General features: G+C 44.2%; 2 protein-coding genes across 4 annotated transcripts in view; both read left to right on the top strand.

The window, feature by feature from the left end:
- KDM1A (lysine demethylase 1A) overlaps nt 1-25,245 on the top strand; it is a 590,627-nt gene that overhangs the window by 231,289 nt on the left and 334,093 nt on the right. For all 3 annotated transcript variants that reach the window (XM_069223917.1, XM_069223918.1, XM_069223916.1), the window contains exons 7-8: nt 1,386-1,467; nt 21,057-21,151. In XM_069223917.1, the coding sequence (XP_069080018.1) occupies nt 1,386-1,467; nt 21,057-21,151 (177 nt within the window). The remainder of the gene's footprint in view (nt 1-1,385; nt 1,468-21,056; nt 21,152-25,245) is intronic.
- LOC138285930 (uncharacterized) lies at nt 4,219-20,564 on the top strand (the record flags this gene model as incomplete). The annotated part of the gene is made up of 2 exons (XM_069226459.1): nt 4,219-4,443; nt 20,526-20,564. Coding segments are annotated over 2 exons (264 nt in total), but the record flags the coding sequence as incomplete, so codon positions are not given.

The following is a 25,245-nucleotide window of genomic DNA, read 5'->3' as shown; positions in this document are numbered from 1 at the left end:
CTGTGTTTTCTGTCTAATGGAATCTTCTGAAAATGACTTAGCATTAACTGTAATATCACTGATGGTTTCTTATAAAAAATAAAAACTTGTCTTCAAATATAAGTTCAGTTCATTGTTCTGTCGTATTAACTTAGAAACATGTCAATAACGATAACATTATTTTTGCCAGATCAAACAGGTTTTGATTTTGACCTTTGGGAAGCTATACATTTGTACACCTTTTCAATCTCAGTAATGCTTTCACATTATGACTGGTATCAGATTGACTCAGAGGGAGACGAGATTTATGAATTGGGCCCTGTGGGTTTCATGGTGCATGTCCAGGGTCTTGATCCCAGGACTTAAAATTCTGTCCACCCCTTAAAAACTTTCCTTCAATCCCATCTTCAGCGTACCACTTGATGGCATACATAAGCTTCATAAACATATTTAGCTGCTTATTTATACCTTTTCTATTTTTTAATTCATGTCCATTTACTTAACTCATACAAGCTATTGTCGATTTGGTTTTTAACGTGATTGTTTACTCTTAATTTTTGTGTACGTGAATGTTTTTTTCACAAATTACTAGGAGCAAATGGGTTCTTGTACCATAATGTTACTGTAAATTCCACCTCACCTTTTACACTAACATAAATGGGATGTTACGTCAGCTGAATTCATCATTTTAAAGCACAGTCCTCATGCGAAGAAGTCTTTAGCTATCTATCCCTATATTCCTAGAATGTCTACACAAATCATTGTAAACTTCATTTAAGTTTTTGAACCTTATGGCCCCTCGGCCTGATATTTAATGTTAAATTATCACAGAGCAGCATTATTCGTTCATTTTGTGATACCTTTGAATCAGCGCAGAGTGACTTCCCCACCTGAACTCTTTTTGCACAGTACTGAACTAACCTATTGTTATGCCCAACTGCTACAAAATAATTACACTACCTTCACTTCATCCACAGACACTGCGTATTAAATGTCCTACTAATCACTAAAAACTCAATGGAAATACATCTACAGCCCTTAAACCTCTCAAACTGCCCTGTGCTTTTAGCACCGTAGCTTCCTTTGTAGACACCAGCATCCTAACAGATTTGCCCAGATGTTGCGTTTTTTTTTCTAAAACTACTTCTTTGATTAAAATGTGCTGTTCTATCTATTCCGTTCCATGTTTCAGCACAGTATGTTACTGTTGTTATTTTATATTGTATCCATTCACTTTAATTCATACTTGCATTTCTTTATAGACCATAATTTATACAATGTATATTGAAATGTGTTTTAAGAAAGCAAGACACCAGATAGCATATTTTCATTTCATCTTGTGTTTATTTACAATTAATCAAAGTGGCAATTACTATGAACATTTTTCCTTTTAATCTAAAACCTAGGATCGTGTTGGAGGAAGAGTTGCTACGTTTCGGAAAGGAAATTATGTTGCTGATCTAGGAGCGATGGTAGTTACTGGATTGGGTAAGTGGCTGCTATGAAACACATGATGGTTTCTCAAACCAGTATGTTTAAATGTAAGCTGGGGATAATACTTAAAAAGACAACATAAAGGCGGCACTAAAGAGTGCACAGGTTTGGATGACTTGCACGTTTGGGTTGGTTGGCTAGATGACTAGAGTTGGTCAAACAGAGCAAAAGAGGGGTCCAGATAGAATGACAACAGAGGGTAATACCTTGAGGCACTTACGGTGGGGAGGAGTAGGGTTGGAAAGTGTGTGAAGGTTGAGATGCCTGTGCACTTTTTTTTTTATTGGTCTCTCAATTATCTTTCACTCGATACTTGTCCCGGTCTTTGCTGGCAAGTTGGATTTCCAATTGTAAACTCTCTTGCGTCTTCAGTGGCAATTGAAAGTTGAAAGCTTTCACATCTCCTCACATCTTTCCAGCCTGCACAGGTTTGTTCACATGGGTCCGTCCAGGTTACAAAAGATACTTATCACATGTTGACTCCTCCAGGGTTCCTTTCTGTCTCCTGTCATCTTAAACCTTTGCATGGATCAGCTTGCTGTTCTATTCACAGATAACAGCAACAAGGCTTCTGAATATGCCAACAATACAATACACTACTCTACTTGAAAGCCTATTCTGCTCCAGATGTCCAACACCTCAAACACTTCTTGCACATCATCCAGATCTGAGATCCAGCGCCTACCTGAAGCTCAGCCCAACCAAGACAGAATTTCAGTTTGCCAAGAACAACAAACATGATACATTACAAGCGTGGCTATGTGACATGGACCGCCATGGTTTCCACCCCAACCTTCTCTTGCTAAATCACTTTAAAACACCTGAGACACCAACCTCTTTCTCAAAAAATACACTGCCAAAAAAGACAGTGGGGTACCGGCTCTCTCTCCTAAAGAAAGTCAAACTGTTACTTCCAGAACGCACCTTCAGTACTGCTGCTAAAGCCCTTATACTTACATCTGGATGGTGGATGTTCCCTTATCTATTGCCCACCACTCTCCACACTGGTACACCTTAAAGGAATCCTACGTGGCCATGGCATGTCTTGTCCAGAGCCTGAAGAAATATTGTTCCATCATCCCCACCGTGATGCAGCTCTATTAGCTCCACTTATCAGCCTGCACCATATTCAAAACTAGTTGCATCTTTTGCAAAGCCATCATAACCAGGACCCCTGCTTATCTTACAGACAAGTTCATTATCTCTGGTGGTTCTCAGCACACCTGCAGCCAGAACACCTTTAGACAATACACTAAAAAGTGTAAAAAAGGACAACGTTCCTTTTCTTTCTACCCTCCCATTATCTTGAACAACATTCCCGTATCAATTACAGCCCTCATTATGCTTTTCCAATTTAGCAAAGAGTTGAAGACTTTAGGAAGCTGGCCTGTTGTTTGGTGGATACCTAAGGTACTTCTACCTTATACCAGGTCCAGATATCCCCTCTTAGTGAAGTGTAGGCAGTATTTGGAAGCCAGTCTCTCTAGGGGTATCTGTGGATGAGGGGCCAGTGCTTATCTAGGAGAAATGCAAAGCTTATGCGAAATCGCTGTAGTCACACAGCACTTATGCACATGAAAGAACCCACACAGTGTTACAAAAATAAAGGTACTTTATTTTAGTGACTCGATACCAAAATTACTAAAAAGGCAATACTCCCTTAGGAGGAAAGTAAACACACTAAATATATACACTAGTAATCAGCAATAGGCACAGAAAATGTTAGAAAACCGTGAAAATAGCAATAAGCAGTAGTGACCCTAGGGGGAGCCCACACAATATGCTTAAAAAAAATGGAATGTGAACTCAGGACCCCCACCTAGGTAAGTGGAATGTGTAGAGGGGGGCTGTGAGTACTAGAAACCCACAGAGGTAAGTAACACAGTACCCCCCAGCACCCAGGAAAGCAGGAGTAAATCACTGGAATTTCCCCAAACTACCCTAAAGGATGGAAAAGAAGAAAAGAAGACACCCAGATAAGACTACAAGAAACCAGTGGTGGATTCCTGGAGAAGAAGACTGGAGGAGGAAGGAGGGACTGGAGGAGGGGCAAGAGGGAGGAGGGGCAAGAGGAGGGAGGAGGGGCGGGAAGAGGCGGAACAAGAGGAGGAGGAGACGGAACAAGAGGAGGAGGAGACGGAACAAGAGGAGGAGGAGACGGAACAAGAGGAGGAGGAGACGGAACAAGAGGAGGAGGAGACGGAACAAGAGGAGGAGGAGACGGAACAAGAGGAGGAGGAGACGGAACAAGAGGAGGAGGAGACGGAACAAGAGGAGGAGGAGGCGGAACAAGAGGAGGAGGCGGAGGCGGAAGAAGCGGAGGAGGCGGAGGCGGAAGAGGAAGAGGAGGAGGCGGAAGAGGAAGAGGAGGAGGCGGAAGAGGAAGAGGAGGAGGCGGAAGAGGAAGAGGAGGAGGCGGAAGAGGAAGAGGAGGAGGCGGAAGAGGAAGAGGAGGAGGCGGAAGAGGAAGAGGAGGAGGCGGAAGAAGAGAGGAGGAGGCGGAAGAAGAGAGGAGGAGGCGGAAGAAGAGAGGAGGAGGCGGAAGAAGAGAGGAGGAGGCGGAAGAAGAGAGGAGGAGCGGAAGAAGAGAGGAGGAGCGGAAGAGGAGGAGGAGGAGGAGCGGAAGAGGAGGAGGAGGAGGAGGCGGAAGAGGAGGAGGAGGAGGAGGCGGAAGAGGAGGAGGAGGAGGAGGCGGAAGAGGAGGAGGAGGAGGAGGCGGAAGAGGAGGAGGAGGAGGAGGCGGAAGAGGAGGAGGAGGAGGAGGCGGAAGAGGAGGAGGAGGAGGAGGCGGAAGAGGAGGAGGAGGAGGAGGCGGAAGAGGAGGAGGAGGCGGAAGAGGAGGAGGAGGCGGAAGAAGAGGAGGAGGAGGCGGAGGTGGAAGAAGAAGAAGAGGAGGAGGAGGCGGAGGTGGAAGAAGAAGAAGAAGAGGAGGCGGAGGTGGAAGAAGAAGAGGAGGAGGAGGAGGAGGAGGTGGAAGAAGAGGAGGAGGAGGAGGTGGAAGAGGAGGAGGAGGAGGAGGAGGAGGAGGAGGAGGAAGAAGAGGAGGAGGAGGCGGAGGTGGAAGAAGAGGAGGAGGAGGCGGAGGTGGAAGAAGAGGAGGAGGAGGCGGAGGTGGAAGAAGAAGAGGAGGAGGAGGCGGAGGTGGAAGAAGAGGAGGAGGAGGCGGAGGTGGAAGAAGAGGAGGAGGAGGCGGAGGTGGAAGAAGAGGAGGAGGAGGCGGAGGTGGAAGAAGAGGAGGAGGAGGCGGAGGTGGAAGAAGAGGAGGCGGAGGTGGAAGAAGAGGAGGAGGAGGTGGAAGAAGAGGAGGAGGAGGTGGAAGAAGAGGAGGAGGAGGTGGAAGAGGAGGAGGAAGAAGAGGAGGTGGAAGAAGAGGAGGAGGAGGCGGTGGAACAAGAGGAGGAGGCGGCGGTGGAACAAGAGGCGGAACAAGAGGAGGAACAAGAGGAGGAACAAGAGGAGGAGGAGGAGGAGTAGGAGGAGGGGGGGGGAGCAGGTCAGCAGGTCAGCACTGGAGCTGGAGAAGAAGAATTCCTGATGGATGCAGATGTCGCACGCTGGAGTGAAGATTGCAGACAGGTGTTGGTGCAGGAATTCCACCAACAAGCTTTGGCAAAGGCAAACTCGTGGCTAGTGGAAAAGTGGTGCTGCCAGGGACCAGCAATGCCCAGGAGGGGGGAGTCATAGAGGACCCAAAGGAGCGGAGGCAGCACCCACAGGACGGGGAGGAGTGCTGGGGACTGGAGCTGCATGTCACCTGAAGATCCCTTGGAGGAGATGCAAACAAGCCTTGGCAGCCACAAGAGACGTGGGTCACAGGGGTTCTGTCCTGCGTGGGAGGGAAAGGGCTTACTTGCAAGCTGAATCCAAGAGAGAGACCCTAAATAGCCCTGAAAGGAGGTTTGGTCACCTGCCTGGCCTGGCCACTCAGAGTTCCCTGCCAACCTAGGAAACAAGATGGCAGAACCCAGGGACCCTATGGAGGAGCTCTGAGCACCACCCCTGTGGAGGTGATGGACAGGGAGGGGTCACTCCCCTTTCCACTGTCCAGTTCCGCACCAGAGCAGGGACTGCGGGTCCCTGAACTGGTGTGGACTGGTTTATGCACAGAGGGCATCAAATGTTCCCTTCAAAGCATACCAGTGGCTTGGGGAGGCTACCAGTCACACCTATTTACAAAGGGAGAGGTGTTAACCTCTCTCTCCCAAAGGAAATCCTTTGTTCTGCCTTCTTGGGCTTGATCAGATCAAGCAGCAGGAGGGCAGAAACCTGTCTGAGGGGTGGCAGCAGCTTGGGCCGCCCAGAAAAACCTGTAAGGCTGGTGATAGCAATGCTGGGGGTCCTCTAAGGATCCCCTAGAGTGCATGGAACCGTACCTCCAATACTTGCAACAGTATTGGGGTATGATTTCAAGCATGTGAAGTTATGGAAGATCCAATACTGGATAAGAAAACAAGTTACTTACCTGCAACTACAGTTATCCAGTATTGGTATCTTTCATAAATAAACATGCAACCCACTCTCCTTCCCTTTCAGGCTTACATTTCCTTTCCATTACATACTCCTCACTCTAATGCTAGAAAATCTGAGGGAACGAGCCTCTTTGGGGGATATTCTAGCGGGTGCTGTCACCTGATTGGTCATAAGTCAAGTTTTTTTTAGTTTTTTTTAAAAGGACATGGATAGGCTATCTGTTTGTTTGCTAGCATTATAGCCTACGGTAAAAGTTCACTTACTGCTTTTTAGGATACCGTGGGACTCCCACTTCGGGGATGATTCAAGCATTTGAATTTATGAAAGATACCAATACTGGATAACTGTAGTTACAGTTAAGTAACTTGTTTTCTTCTATACCCACTTCAATCTCCCATTTGAGTTATAATGCCTCCCTGATCTGATTTTATCATATCTGATCTTGGAACCATGTGTCTAATCTGACTTTTTTGCACCCAGCCCATGCTGTGAAAGACTTAATGTGCGTTGTTTATCCAGAGGTTGCTAGTTGCCTTAGTCAGTGATGAACAGGTTAAGAACTGTGAGGGTGGGAAACCAGTTTTTGGCCATTAGAGACTTAGAGGTCTTTTAATAAAGCTACGTCTGTCCATTGGGTCAAATCCAATGTACCAAACGCACTAGGAGTATCGAAGGCACATACAGCAGTGTGTGTTGTGGTGTTTTTTTTTTTTTTTTTTTTAAACATAATTCCCGATATTACAATGCAGATGCTGTCAGAATACTAGTGGAAGCAAATTTTCCATATTGCTCCATGATTCTAGCATACATGGCATGAGGTGAGGCTCGCAACGGCTGCTGCTGGTGACGAGCAGGCATCGAACAGTCTCTGGTGTGAACCCCCATTGGGGTCGAGACACTGGAGTTACCTAGCGGGCCTTGGAATCAAGACAAGTGAAGATCGGAGGATCATCCAGCTTGGTGCAGGGGCTGTGGTGGTAAGCACAATAGGCTCCAGGTCACCTCGCCTAGCGCTGAGATGGACGATTTTAGGACGGTGCAGCTTTTGCTCACCTGTGGAGCTTTCGCGCTGCTGTGGTTGCTCACTAGTGTATGTTCCCTTTTCCTATACCTAACTACTCTCTGCTTATTAGAGAAGACTAGCGAGTCTGCAAAACTGCTAATTATCAATATTGAATCAAATTGCCCACCATATTTCTGCCATATCCCTGCTGCCCCTGTGCACAGTAGCGCATTCCCTCTCCTCACTCATCTCCTCACCTAGCTACTTGCCACTTTACTTTTATAGAAAACTAGTGCTATCTGCAAATCCTTTTCCTCCTGCTGCTTACCTTGATCACCCTGTCTCTAAATAACCTGACACCACTGCAGTAGATTCATTGAGGCTGGAGGCAGTTGGTAGGGTGAGGTTATTTACAAGACAAGTGCCAGAGGCCCTCTAGAGAGCTCTTGTTGACTCGTACAGAAGCGCCTGGTGACTGGCCATTGTATAGGTTGTCCACTGTTGACGGATTCAGTGGCAAACCTGTAAAGGGCTGTAAGCAGCAGTGAACATTAGTAGGGCTCCTCACAGTTCTATGCAGGATTTCCACAAAAGAGAATGTCAGCCAATCCACAAGGGATAGCTGCCCATGTCTCCTACTTTCGCTGGAGACTGAGAACATGAATAAACCCTAGGACTTGGTCACTTTGAAACCCCGATAAAGGCTTCACAACACCCAAAGCACCAAATACGTAAGCACAAAGTGTCACCTCATAAGAAAAGAGAAAATGTCTAGGGAACTGTATTTGTCCAAACAAAAAGCAGCCTAAACCTGCAGTCCTACCCAGTGTGGTTAAAAAAAAACACCATTTAAAATGAAACATCGCAGGCAGCGTGTGGGTTCCAACAACTCTCCGCTTTTCCAAATTTGTATCAGCTACCCTCTCCGATAACACAACAGGAATAGAGCACATAAGCTCAGAGGTGGGAAAAAGAACCAATATGAACACAGGTAGGGGGCCAATAACATTAAAGTCTCAAATGTCTGTGCAGTAAATCACCCCAGAGAGCCCTTATCAGGGCCCAGGCTCTGGAGGACCACAAAGTTTCAGATAGGGCCTGTTGCAATGCTGATTCTCCTGACGTATCTCCTGCAGACAGGAATCCCCCCACCCATATATAGGAAGTGCGAATAATCGCTTCTCAAAACCATCAACTTGTACGACAGGTGACTGCTGGCCGGTGCTGCTGACAACATTGCTTACTGTTGTACAATTGTTAAAATTTTATTCTGAGAAACTAGAAGTTCAAATAGACTTGCTTAATACCCTGTCAGTGTTTGTGTTTGGAATTGATGCGAAGCTCGAATCCCTTATTGTGCAGGTTGAGGAGATTATCTCCGCCAAAGTCCAACAAGCTCCTAGAGGTTGGTAGGTGTGCTTATTCACCAATACTCAATAAACTATCAACCCTAGTGGAAGCCTTATCTTCAATCATCAAATTTAAAATGCAGTCTACAAATATACTACAAAATGGAATCAGATCTTGACGCATGCCTGTGCCCCCACGAACTGCTTCAACGTTGAGTCCGGAAGTGAACACCACACGTCCTCCTCGTTGACTCCCATGTGCCACCACTAGGTATCCTGTTATACAGCAACCAAGTCGGCAGAACATACCAAGGTACCCAGCACCCTCAATAGTTTAAAGGTAATACAAATAACTGAATCATAGAGGTTTGAAATCAGTGTCAAAGCCCCTTGTCACATGCATAGCTGAAATACATAAACCGCCATTTCTTGTGTTCATTGGGGATCAGTGAAAGAACACAAATACAGTTAACTTTCCAGTTAGCTTTCCCTTGGAAAAATCAGAATCCATAGACAAAGTGGTGAGCCCCAAAGATGATTTGCAGTGCAGCCTGTTCGAGGAGAGCAATCAAACCAGGAAGTAGCACTTGTTCTTCAAAGAAAGTCTGTTTCCAAATGAGAATGTAAAAGACTGCAAAAAGCAAGGAAAAGAAAAAAAATTAGGCAACCAAGTGCTGCAGACCATGGACCACAAAAAATGTATTCTGGCGATGGAAAAAAAGTGGTTCCCACGAATGCAGTTCGCTCTCACCCCCCCTGTGGCTGAATCACTCTCCTGATCGCACAGTGATTTTCCTTTACCTTTTTCCCACAAAATCAATTAAACTAGTGCAGTACAATACAAAAGACAGAGGACCAATCCAAAGCAAATTCACAGTTAAGTAACATTCCCAGCACACCTAGGCCAAGTAAATCTTGGGATGTTTCCTAGCCAAATGGGCGGCAAGAAACAGCAATAGTAAATACATCTTCAAAGCCTGAGGTAATAACCAGCACAATTACAGGAAACAAAAAAATGATGATACATTACCAACCAGCAATGGCTACCATCTCTTTTTGGGAGGCCTGAAGCCCTCTGAGGTAAAAGAAGAACAAGATGTTTCTGCAGAAAACCCATCTCTGCAGAATAACTGAGCTGTGGGGGCCAACCCCCAGAAAGGGTACATTGGTAAAATCTTGTACAAACCCCATTGTCTAATGGCCCTCCCCGGCCTGAGGAACTGAAATTTAGGTTCTGGGAAGAAAACAGGAAGTCAGCAAAGAAGAATCAGTCTCCACATAACCCCATGCACCCAGTGCAAAGATTAATTCAATTTTAAGTACCACTTAAGCCCCAACCCCAGACATTGGCACCCGTCAGAGAAACAAGATTCTACTTTATCCAGAATGCTTCAAGAGGCCTGCATGACATTCTTAATAGGGGAAACATAATTAAGCCATCCATCTTTGGCAGATCTAACTAGTGCAGTCAGACAATCTATTGCATTTCTCCCACCTAAATGAACCAACTCTAATAACGGTCTACGGCTGAACAGGCTACCAGATGTGGCCGGAAAAAGAATCCTTCACGAACTAGGGTATAAAATTAACAAGATTTCCCAATAAAGCCTACTCGGTAATGCTCTCTGATGCACTAAAGCCAGCAAGTTTGAATGGAAGCTGCCTGTATGCAACGTTTTCAGTACTTAAAAATGCAAAGGGCAACAATAATCACCCTAAAACTCAAGCCAGCAAGATTCACTAGGGAAGCAACTCAAGACACATAAACAATTCCACAAGGACTCACATTGGTCATGGTTGTCAGCAGCGTTAGTTACTCAAACAGAAAACTGACTACCTGTCAAGCATCCAGCAAATCTCACCAAAGGACTGAAGGTCTGTTTGTGGAACGTAAGAGGCTTCAGTAACATGGTTGATGCTGAAGTGATTCCATATTGGAAACCATTTAATGTGATCACACTACAGGAAAAGTGGAGTACAACATCAGTACCACAGATTGGGTGTCTGGAGTTTCAAATTGCGATCTTAAAAACAAAGTCAAAGAGCAGACCCAAAGGCGGCCTAGTGATGTACATTTCTTCTGATTTGGCAGTTGAAATGGAAGAAAGCGCCATAAAAGAGTCTTGGATCATAGCCGTAAATTGTGAAATCATTCTGGATTTAGAAACAATATTAACAGATCTAGGTCAAAAGTATGTTGGGACATGCATGATCCTAAGATGTTGCTTTCAGTTCAGACCTTTTCTCCAACAGCTCTGAAGATGACTTGGTGCTATTGCATGACAATCTTTGAACATTCCCTCCTCAAATGACGCTTCTAACAAATAATTGTGACCCTTTTGAAGAGCATACAATGGGCATGTGTATATATGCTGGTCTCAGACTAGTAAATGGAATAGCAAGAGGACCAGCCCCTGGCTCCTACATACATCTCCTGAATTCTCACTCTGCTCTAGACTATACCTTCATGAGTCATCCACTGTTTAGATATTGGACACATTGAAGATTCATACAGAAATTGATCAGAACCTGCTGTTGGTGAAAAGCTATAACACTGAAGAGGTACCTCCATTAACCAGCCTAGAGAGATTAAACTGGAAAGGAATCGTAGACAGGGGCTTAGAGTGTTGTTGCCCAATAATGGTATCCCTAGACAAAAATAAACTGGATCTAGTCAAATCATGGTCAGAGGGAATCAGTAACTTGATTGAAGAGTGCCACTGAAATACACAGAGAGCTCAGACCATGATGCAAAACAGGATGCTTCCCCCACCAATAAGACCCATCCAAAAGAAGCTCTCCAAGCATCTGCATTCTCAGACGCAATCCGCTTGAAGATAGTTTAAGGCAAACAATCGTAGGCCTGTTGAAAGCCTTCAAATAGGAATGATGGGCCTTTAGGCTAAATGAACATGATAGTTTCTGCGTGGCTGTCATTCATCCCTGCAAAGCAAAAAAAGGTTGGGAGACTGTAAATAAGTGACCCAGGAAGTCCTGTGCCAGAAAATGCAAATATATATGTACAGCAATGGAACAATTCTGTCATTGAGACCCAATATGCCAATGCAACTGTGCAACGAAAACCTAAAGTAGAGACCAAAGAGGATGTAGGAATCTCTATGTTGCAACAGATGCTGGTCTTAGAAATTCCAATTCCAAATCAACACACCTTACTCGCTAGGAGAGGTGAGACTCTGGGCCCAAATGGCCTTCCATAACAACTCTTTAAAGCGAATCCAGAATACTGGGCCACCTCTTAACCCCATTATTAAATTGCTGCATTCTTAAACAGATCCCAGACTCCTGGAGAGGCGCAATAATCCACCTGATCTATAAATGTGGAAAAAACACAAATCCAGGGAATTATTGACAAATGTATCTACCTGATAATCATGTTACATTCCATGCAAGTCTCCTGCCTGGGAAGCTTGAGGCCTGGGCAAATGAATATCTATTGTCGTCTCTCACCAAACTGGGTTTAGAGAAAAGATTGGGTCCACTGCAAACCTTCTGGCTTTGGCCATGGTGACTGATAAAGCAATTAACATAAAATCAGTGGTATACTTGCACATTTTAGATTTCAAAGCAGCATTCAGCAGAAGCTAGCAGCCAGAAATATACTGCCCTTCTTGCGAAAAAGACATTACAACACTTGGCTACAACTTAAAATTGGGGACAGCAGATCCCTTACTTGTAAAATAGACACCTTGACAGGTTGAAAACAAGGCTGCGTATTGGCTTGCCTGCTTTTGAACATCTTTATGGCCAATCCTTTGACCAATCTAGGTGATGTGAACCCTCACACTCAAAGTTTAGAGGGAAAGCTATCAGCTGTATCTTCTATGCTGATGGCTCCCTTCTAGTATCCAAAACCCGAGTGGGGTTCCAACAGCTTTTAGACACCTTGCATGTTTACACAAAACGCAATACGCTTTCTATTAATCTTGAAAAAACAAGAAAAATGATTATGGGAGGAAAGATGAAAAAGCTAGGTAAGTAGCACTTGAATTGCCTTGAAATTAAAGCTGCCATGTAATAGAAGTACCTTGGAGTGATTGTGGACAACTGATGTACCTTCCTTCCCCATAGGGAGTTCATAAAATCAAAGGCAGCCTCCTTATTACATGCATTCTTAAAGCTCTCTAAAAAACTTTTAGGTCCCTCTCTTAAACCGCTAATGAAAGTGATACGTGCCAAACTGTTGCCTACCATTGCATAGGGATTAGAGGCTATGTTTGTAAGAGGTTCTGATGTACTTGACAACCTTTGTCAGCATATACAGGAGGGCGCTGTGGGCAGCCCTCTTCCCTTCCATAGCTAGCAAAACGTTAATTAGTAGATTAGTGCACCTGAAGTCACAGCAGGCAGACCAACAAGGTATCCCTTCGTTGGTACACCTGGGTGATTTTAAACAACTGACAGCCTGGGTCCGCAACCAATTTTAAGTGTTGGCATGACAAGCCAAGTTAAAAGCTCATCCGATACAGGTTGGGTGGTTTGTTGACATTGAGCTGCATTCCTGTGAGAACAAGGAAAAGCACCAACTCACTTTGTAGGCTGTGTCAACCATATACCGAAACAGTTGTTCACATAATCTATCTATTCCCAGTAATGTTGCCAGCATGGCATGCATTATTAGCATGATTCGCCCCTGGATAGTTCCGGCTGTCCCAACCTCTGGGGAAACTCCCTTCAACCACCTGGCAGTCCATTGGGCCTGGGCTTCTAGGTAATACAACTCCATTTCCAGAAACTCCAATCCCCCCTCTGACATAGATTGTTTCAAGACAGCTGTGTCAGCAATACACCCACAAAAAGTCTGCTAGGATCTTCTCCAATTCTCTAAACCAGGGTTTCAGAATTCAGATAGGTAAAGTACTAAAATAATTTTGTAATCTGGGAAGTCCTACCTTTTTATTAGTGCAATAGTGCCCATAACCAACATTTTCAGGATTTCCCAAAATTCCATATTACTCTTTTAATTTGTGTATTGCCCCCATCTAGATTCATTCCCCCCCAGCAGGTCATCTGTGCTAGGATGAATACAATCTCCTAGGAGAGGAATATATAAGGTTTCCATCTAATATACCGGGAAATCATGGATTCCGGTTGTAGTTGTTTGTTCTGGGACTTTGGAAATGCACAGTTGTTCTGACCAAATAACTTGAAGCTCTTATAGCTTCCGAAACTCCACCAGGTATTTAGTTGTGGCCTTCAAGTCGTCTTGTACATTATTAAAAAATCTTAACATCTTAAGATCTGCATATGTTGATATCACATGTGGATCACCTTTCACTATTTTCCTGCACATATTGTCGGCAAAGGTCTCAGTGCCCAGAGCAAAGTGCCTAGGTGGACATGTAGTCAGCCTTGTTGTGTTTCACAATGTATTGTGGGTTCATTGGAGATAGTGTCTACAGGGACCGTTATCAGTTTTGAGTCCCAGGCCCTGACAAGTGGCTTCTGTTTCTACTTGTTTTTTTTCCTAGCTTGTCTGCAGGAGTTAATGTCCGAGATCTCGCGAGTCCAGGGCTCTTCGCTCCTCTATTTCCCCTAGAGCGCCACATCAGTACTTTCAGATCCAAGGTTTAGTACTTTCAGTTGGCAGACTGGTGTGCATTAACATTAGAGCTTCAATTTGTTTATGGTTGTGATTGTGCGTTGCTATTATGGGGTCATCTACGGTCCTCTGCCCAATTACTAATCAAGGGCCTGTCATTATTGTTCATTTAGTGATACAGATAAGTTAATAGTGGGTATGACTCAGGGGCTGTTACCTAATCTGTTTTGCAGAACCTTATTTGGTCTTCATCAGCTTTCCTTTTGTTCGAATAATTTACTCTGACTTCATTTTGAATGTCCTTAGCACTGGGATCACTCAGGTTTCAGCCAGCTTTGGTGATCACCCTAAGTATTTATTAAATAAGTTAATTAGGTTTGGGGGGGTGGGGGAAATCATTTATTCAGGCTTAATCATATGTTACAATTGCTCAGACAGCAAGAGTTACCGCTTATTGATGATAGCACACCAGAACAATGCCTCTTATCCAGTTTATTTGCTGCAGCTCATCTTAGTAATTCACTCATGGTGTAATGGGTATGGCTTGTAGGCAGTGGTGAGATACTAACTACTGCTGTTCTCCATTGCATGCCATGTGCCATTAGTCTGTACAGCTACCCATCAGATTGCAAATGCCTATTTACAGCTTCTCTAATTAATGTTTTCATTGTGCACAGGATACCCTGATAACTTCTTGTTGGCTGAGTTGCATTATTATTTCTGCTGGTTGTATTCACTTTGTATGGACATCTGGTTCGGCGCTCAGCAACATGACTGCTTCCCGGTGTATACCTATGCTGTACTGTTTTAGGCTAAAACCTTTAATAACTGATAAAAACGCCACTGACAAAGTGAGAGAAGGAGCCATTTATATTTCTTTTTGAAGGGGCAAGCACAGTGTAACATTGTTATACAAGGTAACCGAAGGAAGGAGTGATCCAGGATTGTTCTGCTTGAGTTTTGTTGTTTCGGGATGCTACTCAAAAGTTGTTTCTTCTTTTCCTCCAGTATTGTGTGCTTGCATTAAAGGTGCAGGAGTTAGAAGCTTGTTTTATGTCTGATGTAAATATTTTAAGGACTGTAGACAATCTGGCAATAATAAAATAATAATGTAACTTTTGATAGTGTTTCACTGATTGGTGAAATGGTTGGCTCATAAGAATCTTGGCCAATCACATTTATCCACAAACATAGAATTGGTAAAAACCCTTTATCAACTGCCTCCTTTTCTAACTGATCCGTATTGATAGCAAGTCACATGTCAAATGCTCCCAGTTTTCAACATTAAAAACAAGGTGTACTGGCAGGTACCTGTGAAAAGGGTGCTGTCACCATACACAAGAGGATACTGGTGAAACACATGACACAAGACTGTCAAGTAATCAATCAATCAATCACTGCATTTGTAAAGCGCGCTACATACCCGCAAGGGTCTCAAGGTGCTGGGGAGGCGGGGTGCTACTGGTCGAAGAGCCAGATCTTGAGTCTTCTGAAGGCCAGCAGGTCCTGGGTCTGTCGTAGGATGGTGGGGAGAGTGTTCCAGGTCTTGGCGGCGAGGTAGGAGAAGGATCTGCCGCCGGCAGTGGTTTTTCGGATGCGGGGGACTGTGGCGAGGGCGAGGTTGGCTGAGCGGAGGCTTCGGGCTGGGGTGTGGAAGCTGAGTCGGTTGTTGAGGTAGGTGGGTCCGGTGTTGTGCAGTGCTTTGTGTGCGTGGATCAGGAGCTTGAAGGTGATCCTTTTGTTGACGGGGAGCCAGTGCAGGCCTCTCAGGTGGAGTGTGATGTGGCTGCGGCGGGGGACATCGAGGATGAGTCGGGCCGAGGCATTCTGGATGCGTTGGAGTCGTCTCAGGAGCTTGTTTGTAGTTCCTGAGTAGAGGGCGTTCCTGTAGTCGAGTCTGTTGGTGATGAGGGCCTGGGTAACGGTTTTTCTCGTGTCGAGGGGGATCCATTTGAAGATCCTGTGGAGCATACGGAGGGTGTTGAAGCAGGACGCGGAGACGGCGTTGACTTGCCTGGTCATGGAGAGAGTGGAGTCGAGGATGACCCCCAGGTTGCGTGCGTGGTCCGTGGGTTCCGGGGCTGTGCCTAGTGATGTGGGCCACCAAGAGTCGTCCCAGGCTGATGGGGTGGGTCCGAGAATGAGGACCTCCATCTTGTCTGATTACCAACATCCATAGCTGCAAGGTATCCCATTGTTATGTATGGTACCTTCAGCTGATTCTAGCTTTTTACCCCACTGCAATTTACTGCCAGGGGTTTCAAGCTCATGGTTACAATGTTAACAGCAATATTTCAAAACACAGAATAAAATGTGATGTCTGTTAAAAGGTCAGGACTGACTTAAAGTGAGAAATTTGCCATGGGAATACTTAGCAGCTATGGATGTCCACAAAACAGCACCACCTTAATATAGTCTGACAGAGTGCAGAAAAGCAGTGGTGTGCATGCTGAAAGCATTCGGTTTCAGGTGCTTTAGAACACATTGCTTACAAAGTAATCTGACATAACTAAAAAAAATAAAAAAAAATTAAAGCTTTCACTAGGCAATATGCTGTTGACCGGGTTGACCACCCCTACAATACCATAATATTCAGTAAGGTGTAGATGAATGACCCCAACTATGTCCAGGAATTTGTTTATTGAACCCTTTGAATATAGCACCCCTACGTTTGTCCACTAGTCCTGTAAATACCATACAGAGTCCTGACAATGAGTGTGAGGGTTAATGAAACATCTGAGAGGGTAAAAAGATGCGTGTGTAAATTGGAGTGCAATACACAGACTTTCCATGCCTAAAACAGTCCAACATAAGTCCTCTTGACATACTGGTAATGGAAAGACACTACATACTCTTCATTACTTCTTTGAATTAAATATGTTCTTTTATGACAATCACTGCAAACAAATATGTTTTGTAAACACTGACTATATTGAGCAGTTCGGCTCAATATAATATAATATAATATAATATTGTTAGCTTAGTAAACACGGTATGCAAGGAGTACAAAAGTGTTGGAAAACATTAAGAAGACACCACTGATATCCACAAAAATAAAAACTGAAAACAAGACAGCCTACACATAAGTCACCCTGTGACCCAGCTGGATTGCATTTTGTTTTATTGTTCATTTACTCAGGTGAACTGCTGCTAATACTGCTTCCACTTGTGGGGTGGGGGGGGGGGGAAGGGAGGGGAGGGGGAGGGGGTGGGGGCAGGCTTTTTGCCCGTTATGCTCAGTGGCCTTTTTGTGGTTTTGTCTGTTCCGTAGTTTTTGAAATACTAACAATTAAAAATGGTGTTGGATGAGCTTGATAGGTTTAAGCCGTTTGTCATGACATTTGAAATGAAGACACATTTATTGTTATACTTAAAACATTCAGTTAAAACGTTAGCGTATGTGGGAAATTAATGAATCTGGCAGACTCTTGTTGAGGTTATTTTTGGTAGTTTTAAATTGGTGCAGATCCATATGGGGCAAAAAGTATTATTTGAAAATAACTTTGGTGTTGCGTGACAATTGTGCTCAAATTTTGGTATAAGTTTAGAAAAAGTGGTTTTATGCTAATCCATTAAGAGGGAGTAATGGTAAGGGAGGTGGGCAATACACTTTTAAGTTTCTAATAACTTCTGCACTGTTTTCATCTGCATGGAAGTTGAAAGGAAAATAATAAGTTACAAGCAGGCAGATATTTCGGATTTTGGGTGAAATTAAGTTTGGGGAACTCAAACATTTTTTATTTGGTAATAATGAAACATTTCCTAACTATTGTAACAAAAGTATCAATTCTATTAAGGACACTGAGCCACCAGCCTTATGATCATGGAGAAGGGAGGAAACGCATACCCCACTTCCGATGCCCAGTTGTGCAGAAAAGCATCTGTCCCTACTGCGTGAGTGTTGAGCCTCAAGCTGTAATACCGGGGAAGTTAATAATCCAGACAGGATGCAAAGAGTTCTACTGTGAGCAGGGCCCACTTGATCAACAAGGCCTGTAAAACTTTTAGGTCTAGTTTCCAGAGACTTGCGTGCCTCAGATTGCGAAACTGCCAGTCTGCCAGCTAGTTGGCTTAGCCCGGAAGATGTTCTGCTCTCACAGATGTGATTCTGGAATCAGTATGTCCAGAAGGTCTGGAATAGGTCTGAGAGGGCTTTGGATCTTGTTTCCCAAGTGGTTGATATACCTGACTGCCGCTACGTTGTCCATCTTCAAGAGACTCTTGCTTCGTCATCGGTCCAACATTTTACTACAAAGGAGTCTGCAGGCAACTCGAGGCAATTGATGTGTAAGGACTGTTCTGACGTGAACCGGTTGCTGCTGGTGGTGAAATCCTCACATCTTGCTCACCCACCAGTAATGCTGGCATCTAATTCTGTTATCAGGACTGGTTGGGAACCGAAAATAGTGCACTCATTCCAGCCCTCCATATGACAGAGTGACCAGTTGAGTTCATCTTTTGCTGCCTGCTAGAGGGGAACCCTTTGTGAGTATGTGAGCCCTCTGCTGAGATGAAAGGCCTTCAGACCCTGGAGAGCACGGTAATGTAGGAGCCCTGGGAATATGGCTTATACGGTTGAGGACAGGAGCCCAACTATTCCTGTAAGTTATCTGAGTGATGTAGTTGCTCTGGCCAGGGTTCTGTGAATCTCGTGACGAATGTTGGATATGTTCCTGGAGGGAAGACTCAATATAGACTTGACTGAGTTTACCACAAAACCCAAGAATGTTAGGGTCTGAGACAGGGTCAAGAGGGACTTCTTCCTGTTGAATATAAACCCTAGGGACTGAAGAACTTCAACCATACGGCGCAGGTGGTTGACAATGTTCGGGGGCGTTGAACCATGAGGAGTATGTTGTCGAGCTAGATGATAATGTGGATGCCTCGGGCCTATAATGCTCCACTACTGACTTCAAAGCCTTAGTAAAGCACCATTGTGTGGAGGATAAACCAAAAGGGAGTGTTCTGAACTTAAAAGTGTGGGATGGCAATTAGAATTGGAGGAACAGAGGATATGGCTGGTAGATCGATATCATCTGTTAGGCATCCTTGCGGTCCAAATGCACCAGCCAGTCTTTGGGTGTCCTGAAGGAGGTGGTTCCCCTCCATTTTGAAGTGGCGGTACACCAGTCACTCATTGAATTCCTGTAGGTTTATTATGGAACGTTGAATCCCATTGTGCTTTTTCACCAGAAACAGATTGCTGAGGACGTCCAGGTGGAATACCATCGAAGGAGTGATAGCTTCTTTGGCGTTCAATTCTGGTATCTCTAAGTCTGTGAGAGCGGACTCAGCTTCAGAGAAGAGCAGGGGTGGAGCGGGTTGGAAAAGGGGAACCATAGAATTCCATGTGGAAACCCTGAAGGGAAACCGTGTGGGGTAGAAATGTGTTTGATAGAGGATTGGGCTTTTTTTTATCAGTGAATTGAAGGTGGACACGAACTTACTGAATTATTTTATGAAGGGGTTTCCAAAGAGCTCACCCTGCACTACCGGGCCTGCCCCTGGGGTCTCCAAATCCCCTAGCTTCGGGTGTATCGTGATGAGGAGAGACCTGTGCCTGTCAATAGAGATGGTGCAGTTGGTTTTTCAGAGGAAAGTTATTGCCCTCTCGGCCCAACTTGAAAGGACCTCTGGAGATATCAGGGTCCCGATGCCTTGGAGTCTTCAGTCATGTCGAGTGGTCCGGTGTGATCTAAAAGCTTATCTTCTTATGACCACCACAAGCTGTTGATCCCTTATCTTTGGGTAAATAACGGTTGTCAGTGCCACTTTATCTTTCAGCAACATACAGGGGTATTCCACCCGCAGAAGGCTGAAGACTTTTGTCTAGGGGTTTCCTAAGTCTGCCAACCACATATGTATTTTACCTTTTCCACTGGGGCCCACTACGAGGAGCGAGGGTATAATAGATCCTCCCGATCTAACATGTATGAGTCCTTGTTGCAGGATTCCAACCCCATAAGTCATCTAGGTAGGCTGCTCAGGAGGTAGGGGGGCAGTGGTCCAAAATGGCCTTCCCTCAGAGGGAGGGGATTTTGCCATCGTTTTGCTATCTCTAGGAGTTTCTGCTCCAAGGGTCCCATTGTGTCCGACACATCTTTGTGGAAAGACGCATCCATGGCTTCGCAAAACTCATCTGTCATAGGGAATTATGCTTATTTTGAAATCTGTCTCATCCACTGCGCATGCAGGAAGCCAACACAGTCTTCTGCTCTGTGTGCCTCCAGCTTTGCTTTGTTGGGCCAGGATCCATTTAGCAGCAGTTGCTGATAGAGCCAATTTGGCACAAACCCTAAGTGTTAAGCTGCAAATTATCAAAAGTGTGCTAAGGATTTTTCTTGGTCCAGGTGATCTTTTCATGCTTTGGTTTTCAATGCCTCTGCTACCCTGAAGGGATGGCGGCCAGAATTGAACAAAAGTTGCCCTCTGCTTGTGGAGGACAGAGGACAAAAATGTCCCCCATCTGCTGATGGAGCGCACAAAACAGAAGTGGCAGTTTACCTCAAGGTCGCTTCTGCTAGTTGAGCATTGTGGCTGCCTGGTGCCTGAAAGAAAATGTGGTGGGGAAAATTGTTCGGAGGCTTGATTTTATTCTTGTTTTGCCTCTCTACATTCACAATTACCACCAAGGTATTCTTAAGTTGGTGATCACATTTATTTCTTGTAGTTCCAAAGTAATTTTCCAGATCTCTTCACACCAAAGTAATGGCCTTCTTAGTCTGAGGCCTGGCAATGTCATAGCCACTTGTATTTTGTTTATCTCAATGTATCGCTGCTGGTTTTTTGTATTTTATTTTTTATTTTTTTTGCACTTTGCAAAACGTGCTCTCCCTTTGGCAGATTGAGAAGTCAGCCAGACACGTTACTCTGAATCTTTATAGCAATTGAAAGCCATCCTAATGTATTTAATTTTCTCGCTGGCAGACAACAAAGGGATATGCTGTTTCCTCAACTTTGAGCAAAACTCTGACTTTCTGTTTTTGTATACATTGGGCGTTTCATAATTGTAATTTAAGTTTTATGATGGCAGTTATGTGTTTTGTAGGAAATGCTTTGAAGTGGGACAGGATGCCTCATTAAACCCACAAGCTTGAAGGTATTGCATTAAGATGTTTGTGATTCGGTGGAGAAGAAATAAACTTTGGTAACTATTGTATGGTACAAGTTACTTATTTAGAATGTTTAAATAATGTTGCAGGTGGAAATCCAATGGCAGTTATCAGTAAACAAGTAAACATGGAGTTAGCCAAAATTAAACAAAAATGTCCACTTTACGAAGCCAATGGACAAGCTGTAAGTATATTTATATTTTAAATGAGTTTTTATTGCTTCATGGTGGGTAGTGAGTTAAAATGTGGGTTTAGGAATAACTTACATTTAAATTGTATATAGTACCAGCTGAGTTTCGCCTCAGTTGCTCAAGCCTTCCTTAGTACACAGTGTGAATCATTTCATCAATATTTTGTTTGCTATAGTTAAAATTCAGTAAGGACCATATTGGTGTTACACTCTGTGTTGCCTGAACATTTCTAGGGCAGAACCATGAACCAAAGTGGCTTAGTAGTGCAAGAGAGCTAGATATGTTACTTGACAATGTACTTCTTTCCAGCATTTGGATCTGTAGTTGTTTCACATGCTTGAACTATACCCCCTCATTCATCAGAATCCTCTGAAATAAGTGTTAAAGTGAGAGAAGGCACTGAGTTTACATTATAATTGGTGTTGCCCATACCAGATGCAGAGGCTCCGAGCTCCCGAGAATATTCCATAATTCAGATGTTCTTGCACACTTAAAGTAAAAGTTGAATCCTCTATGTCTCTCTCCTTCCAGAAAAACTCTGTCACATAATTGTTCCACAATCAAATGATATTTCTTTTTGGACGTTTTATTTTTTCATGTCATTTCACCACTCCCATTTGCAGGGATTTGGAGTCCTCCTCTCTCTGCCCGTTTTTGAGGGTTGGACACAAAAGCGTTGTATTCTCAACTAGTATTTTTTTCTTCTAGAAAAGAAGGGAGGGTGAATCAAAGTAGTATCACCATTATCCTTCAAATGGACAACACCAGTACTTGGCTTTACTCCCACAATAGTCCAGTTACGAGGCAATTTCCTACTTTGAAGAGCATAATGCAAAAACTGTGCAAAATGTCCTTTATGCACAGATCCATTAAATCAGTGACCATAAGTGATTGCCTTTTGGAAGGATTGTCTTTGAAAGGAAGGCCTTGACGAACCCTACCATTTCTTAGTTGTTTTTTTTTTTTTTTTTTTTTTTTTTTAAATAAACTTTGTTTGCATTTAAACATAACACTGGATTACACAGCCTGCCCCTCAGTTGAGCAGTTGGCCCCAACATGGCAATGGAAATACCTCCACCGCCCTCGCAGACTAAAACTCCCCTCTCCCTCTTGACAGACAATTGACATAACAGTTATAACCATGTGGAGAATGAGAGACCCTCACGTCCCTGTTACAGTTATAATATGGGGACAGATGTTGGCTTTTTAAACTACTATTACTGCTTTCTGGCAACATTTCTGGGCTTCTCTGCATGTGTCCATCATTTTTGCTGTTGGTCTGTCCCAGCCCCTCCCCTGCAGGTGGCGTGTGGGTCCCAGTTTTCTCAAATTTCCGTGGTCCCAGTTTGCTCAAATTTCTGTGGGCTGTCCCGTGATCTGTACACCAACTCTTCCACCCTCAAACACCAGTCTAGATTTGATTCCCATTCCCGCGTTGTGCCCGTCACCGGGTTGCCCCATCTTTTAACTATATTCCACTGTGCCACAGTAAGGTTTACATTGCAAAAAACTGTTCATCTCTCCAGTGTTTGCTCCCTCAGATACCCAGTGTTGCTAGATGGGGAATAAGCAGTATCCAAATCTCTTTCCCGTCAGATATTATAGTCCCTACCCTTCCCCAATATCTCTGTATTCTCAGGCACTGCCAGATAGTGTGTATCAAGGTTCTCTTCTGTCCGCACTCCCTCAGGCTATGATCTAGAGTGCTATGTACCTTTTTATACAGTGTCATTATCAGGCAGTAAGCTCTATGCAGTAGTTTAAGCTGGACTAAGTGAAAGCCGGCCTGTATCATTACTGTTCTTGGGTATTGGCCGCCTCTGCCCACGCATCATCTTCTAGACAGCCCAGATCTTGTTCCTATCTGTCTAAGGGGCAGGGGGAGACTGTGTGTGCATAGTTTACACTCGGAATAGAGGGTGGATATGAAGGGGTGCAGCCAGTACCTTAAACTCCAGTGTAGACTCTTCCTCCAAATCCTCTGAGATACTTATGTTTACTGAGAATGTGCTGAATTTGAAGGTATCTAAAGTACTGTTTTTCTGACAGTTCATATTCATCCTGTAACTCTGGGAAAGGTATCAACCCCTCCAAACTTCTCCCATCATAGTGATACCCAGCACATCTCATTTTGTGTGTCCTGTGATCATCTTTCAGGGCCTCTGTCTCCTGTAGTGGTGTTGCCAATGTAATCTTCCCCTGACCGCCTGTAGCTTGTACTGCTATGTGGTGAAGCACATTAGGGCCCGTGCTGAGTTTACATTTTAGTTTGGCATCTTTTCAGAATGTGACTTTTTACATGTTATTACACTTATGCGATAATGTACTGAGAAGACATTGTACATGCAGCTTATTCTGAGTGAGTGTTGCTGCCATGTAGTCTGTATACTCTGTCCAAGGCTAGGCACATGGAATGCGATGCCCTTCTATAATGATTGTCCTATGGAGACTGCTCTAAAGCTCCAGACAAACCATCACAAAAGGTCTGCAGTTTTGATGTGGTGCACTATAAACTGCCTCTGTGCTGCATTTGGCAGATAAGCGCTTCTGGGATTATCCTGGAACGTAGTGCACTATGACTGAGATGCAGCCCTTCTGACTCCTGAATCAGACTAGCTTCCTGGCAATTTTTACCCCGATATGAGGGGAGGTTTGCTATCCCAATGGGTCTGGCAGAGGATACAACCAGTAACGCCCTTGATAGTGTAGGTATTGGCAGAACGGAGTGTCATAACTAAGTAACATTATTATGGTTGAATTTTTTATCTTTTTCACCATCGTTAAAATGCTGGTTGCTATGCCTTGTTTCATCTGCCTGATAATCGCAACTCATACTTTCTATACAAGAATACGATTGTTTCAATAAATGTTTGAAAAGCCATTTTCATATTTTTCTTCTGTCTTGCCTTGACCACTACAATGGCCGTCTGCAATGGGAGCCTGCATATCCTCCCCCCTGCCATATAATTGGCGTAAGTAGGTCCCTGGGTCTAGTACCCTCCTATCTGCAATCAGGGCTGGCTCCCTCTCGTTTGAATAGGCCCAATTATCCACGCCTACCAGATGGGCTGCCCAGTATTAGAGATAAGTAGATAAGAATACCCCTTCCTGGAGTTTTTTTGTCAGTGTTACAATAGCAATCTTCGGGGCTCCCCATCTGAGAGTAACGTTCTGTGACCTCATCTACCTGGCAGAAAAACGTGTCTGGTACTGCATAGGGGGTGTTCTGCAGGATATATATAAATTTGGGCAGGTAGATCATTTTGTATAATGCTGCAGTGCCTGTGACTGACAGCAGGAGGGGGGCTCATTGACCCATGTCTTTCCTATAACTCCTGAGGATTCTGTCTAGGATTTCTCAGAAGAACAGCTCTTGGTTGGCTGTAGCATATATCCCTAATTATTTCAAGCTGGTTGGCTCCCACCAGACCAGGAAGGATCTGGGAACAGGATGCCAGCCTGTAAGGGGATAAGCAACTGATTTTTCCCAGCTCACACCTAATCCAGCATGTCTCCCAAATATACGCAGGCTCTCCAGTAGTCAGGGTAGGGTCCTATTGGTGTCTGCCAGCAAAAGAAAGATGTCATCCACATGTAAAGAGATTGTGTCTCCACAAATCCTCAACCAAGAGTTGTGCCTTAAAAAAAAAAAGCAATCCAATCCTTTTTTAATTATCAAGAATATATTTTCCTTTTTATATTACTTGAATACATATTTCCACCAGGGTGTTGAGTCCAGCTCGGCGGTTTTTCTCAAGTGTGCAAGGCAATTCCAGTCCATCGTGCTGCGGATATTGATGCAGATTGTATTTAAGGATGGAGGTCTCTGCACTTGAATGACCCCTCTCTTCTGTCTTTGAAGCAAGTGACAATTGGCTGGTCCGCTAAAATGTGCATATACTTGTCTGGACCGTGAGGAAGACGATTCCCTGAGTTTTAGCCTGGGACTAGTTAGTTTTCCTTTTAATCTAGTTCTTCCAAGGTCTGATTGTGATATTGCGACCAAGTTTCCAAGTGTATCCATCAATATTGGTTGGGCTACCCCTGGTGTGTTTTTATTGAGCAGTGTTGTGCCCTGGAGATGGTG

The sequence above is a fragment of the Pleurodeles waltl genome, chromosome 3_1 (genome assembly GCF_031143425.1).
Source record: "Pleurodeles waltl isolate 20211129_DDA chromosome 3_1, aPleWal1.hap1.20221129, whole genome shotgun sequence".
Lineage (NCBI taxonomy): Eukaryota > Metazoa > Chordata > Amphibia > Caudata > Salamandridae > Pleurodeles > Pleurodeles waltl.
Note: the sequence above shows the minus strand (reverse complement) of the source record. Positions and strands in the feature narration are given on the sequence as shown.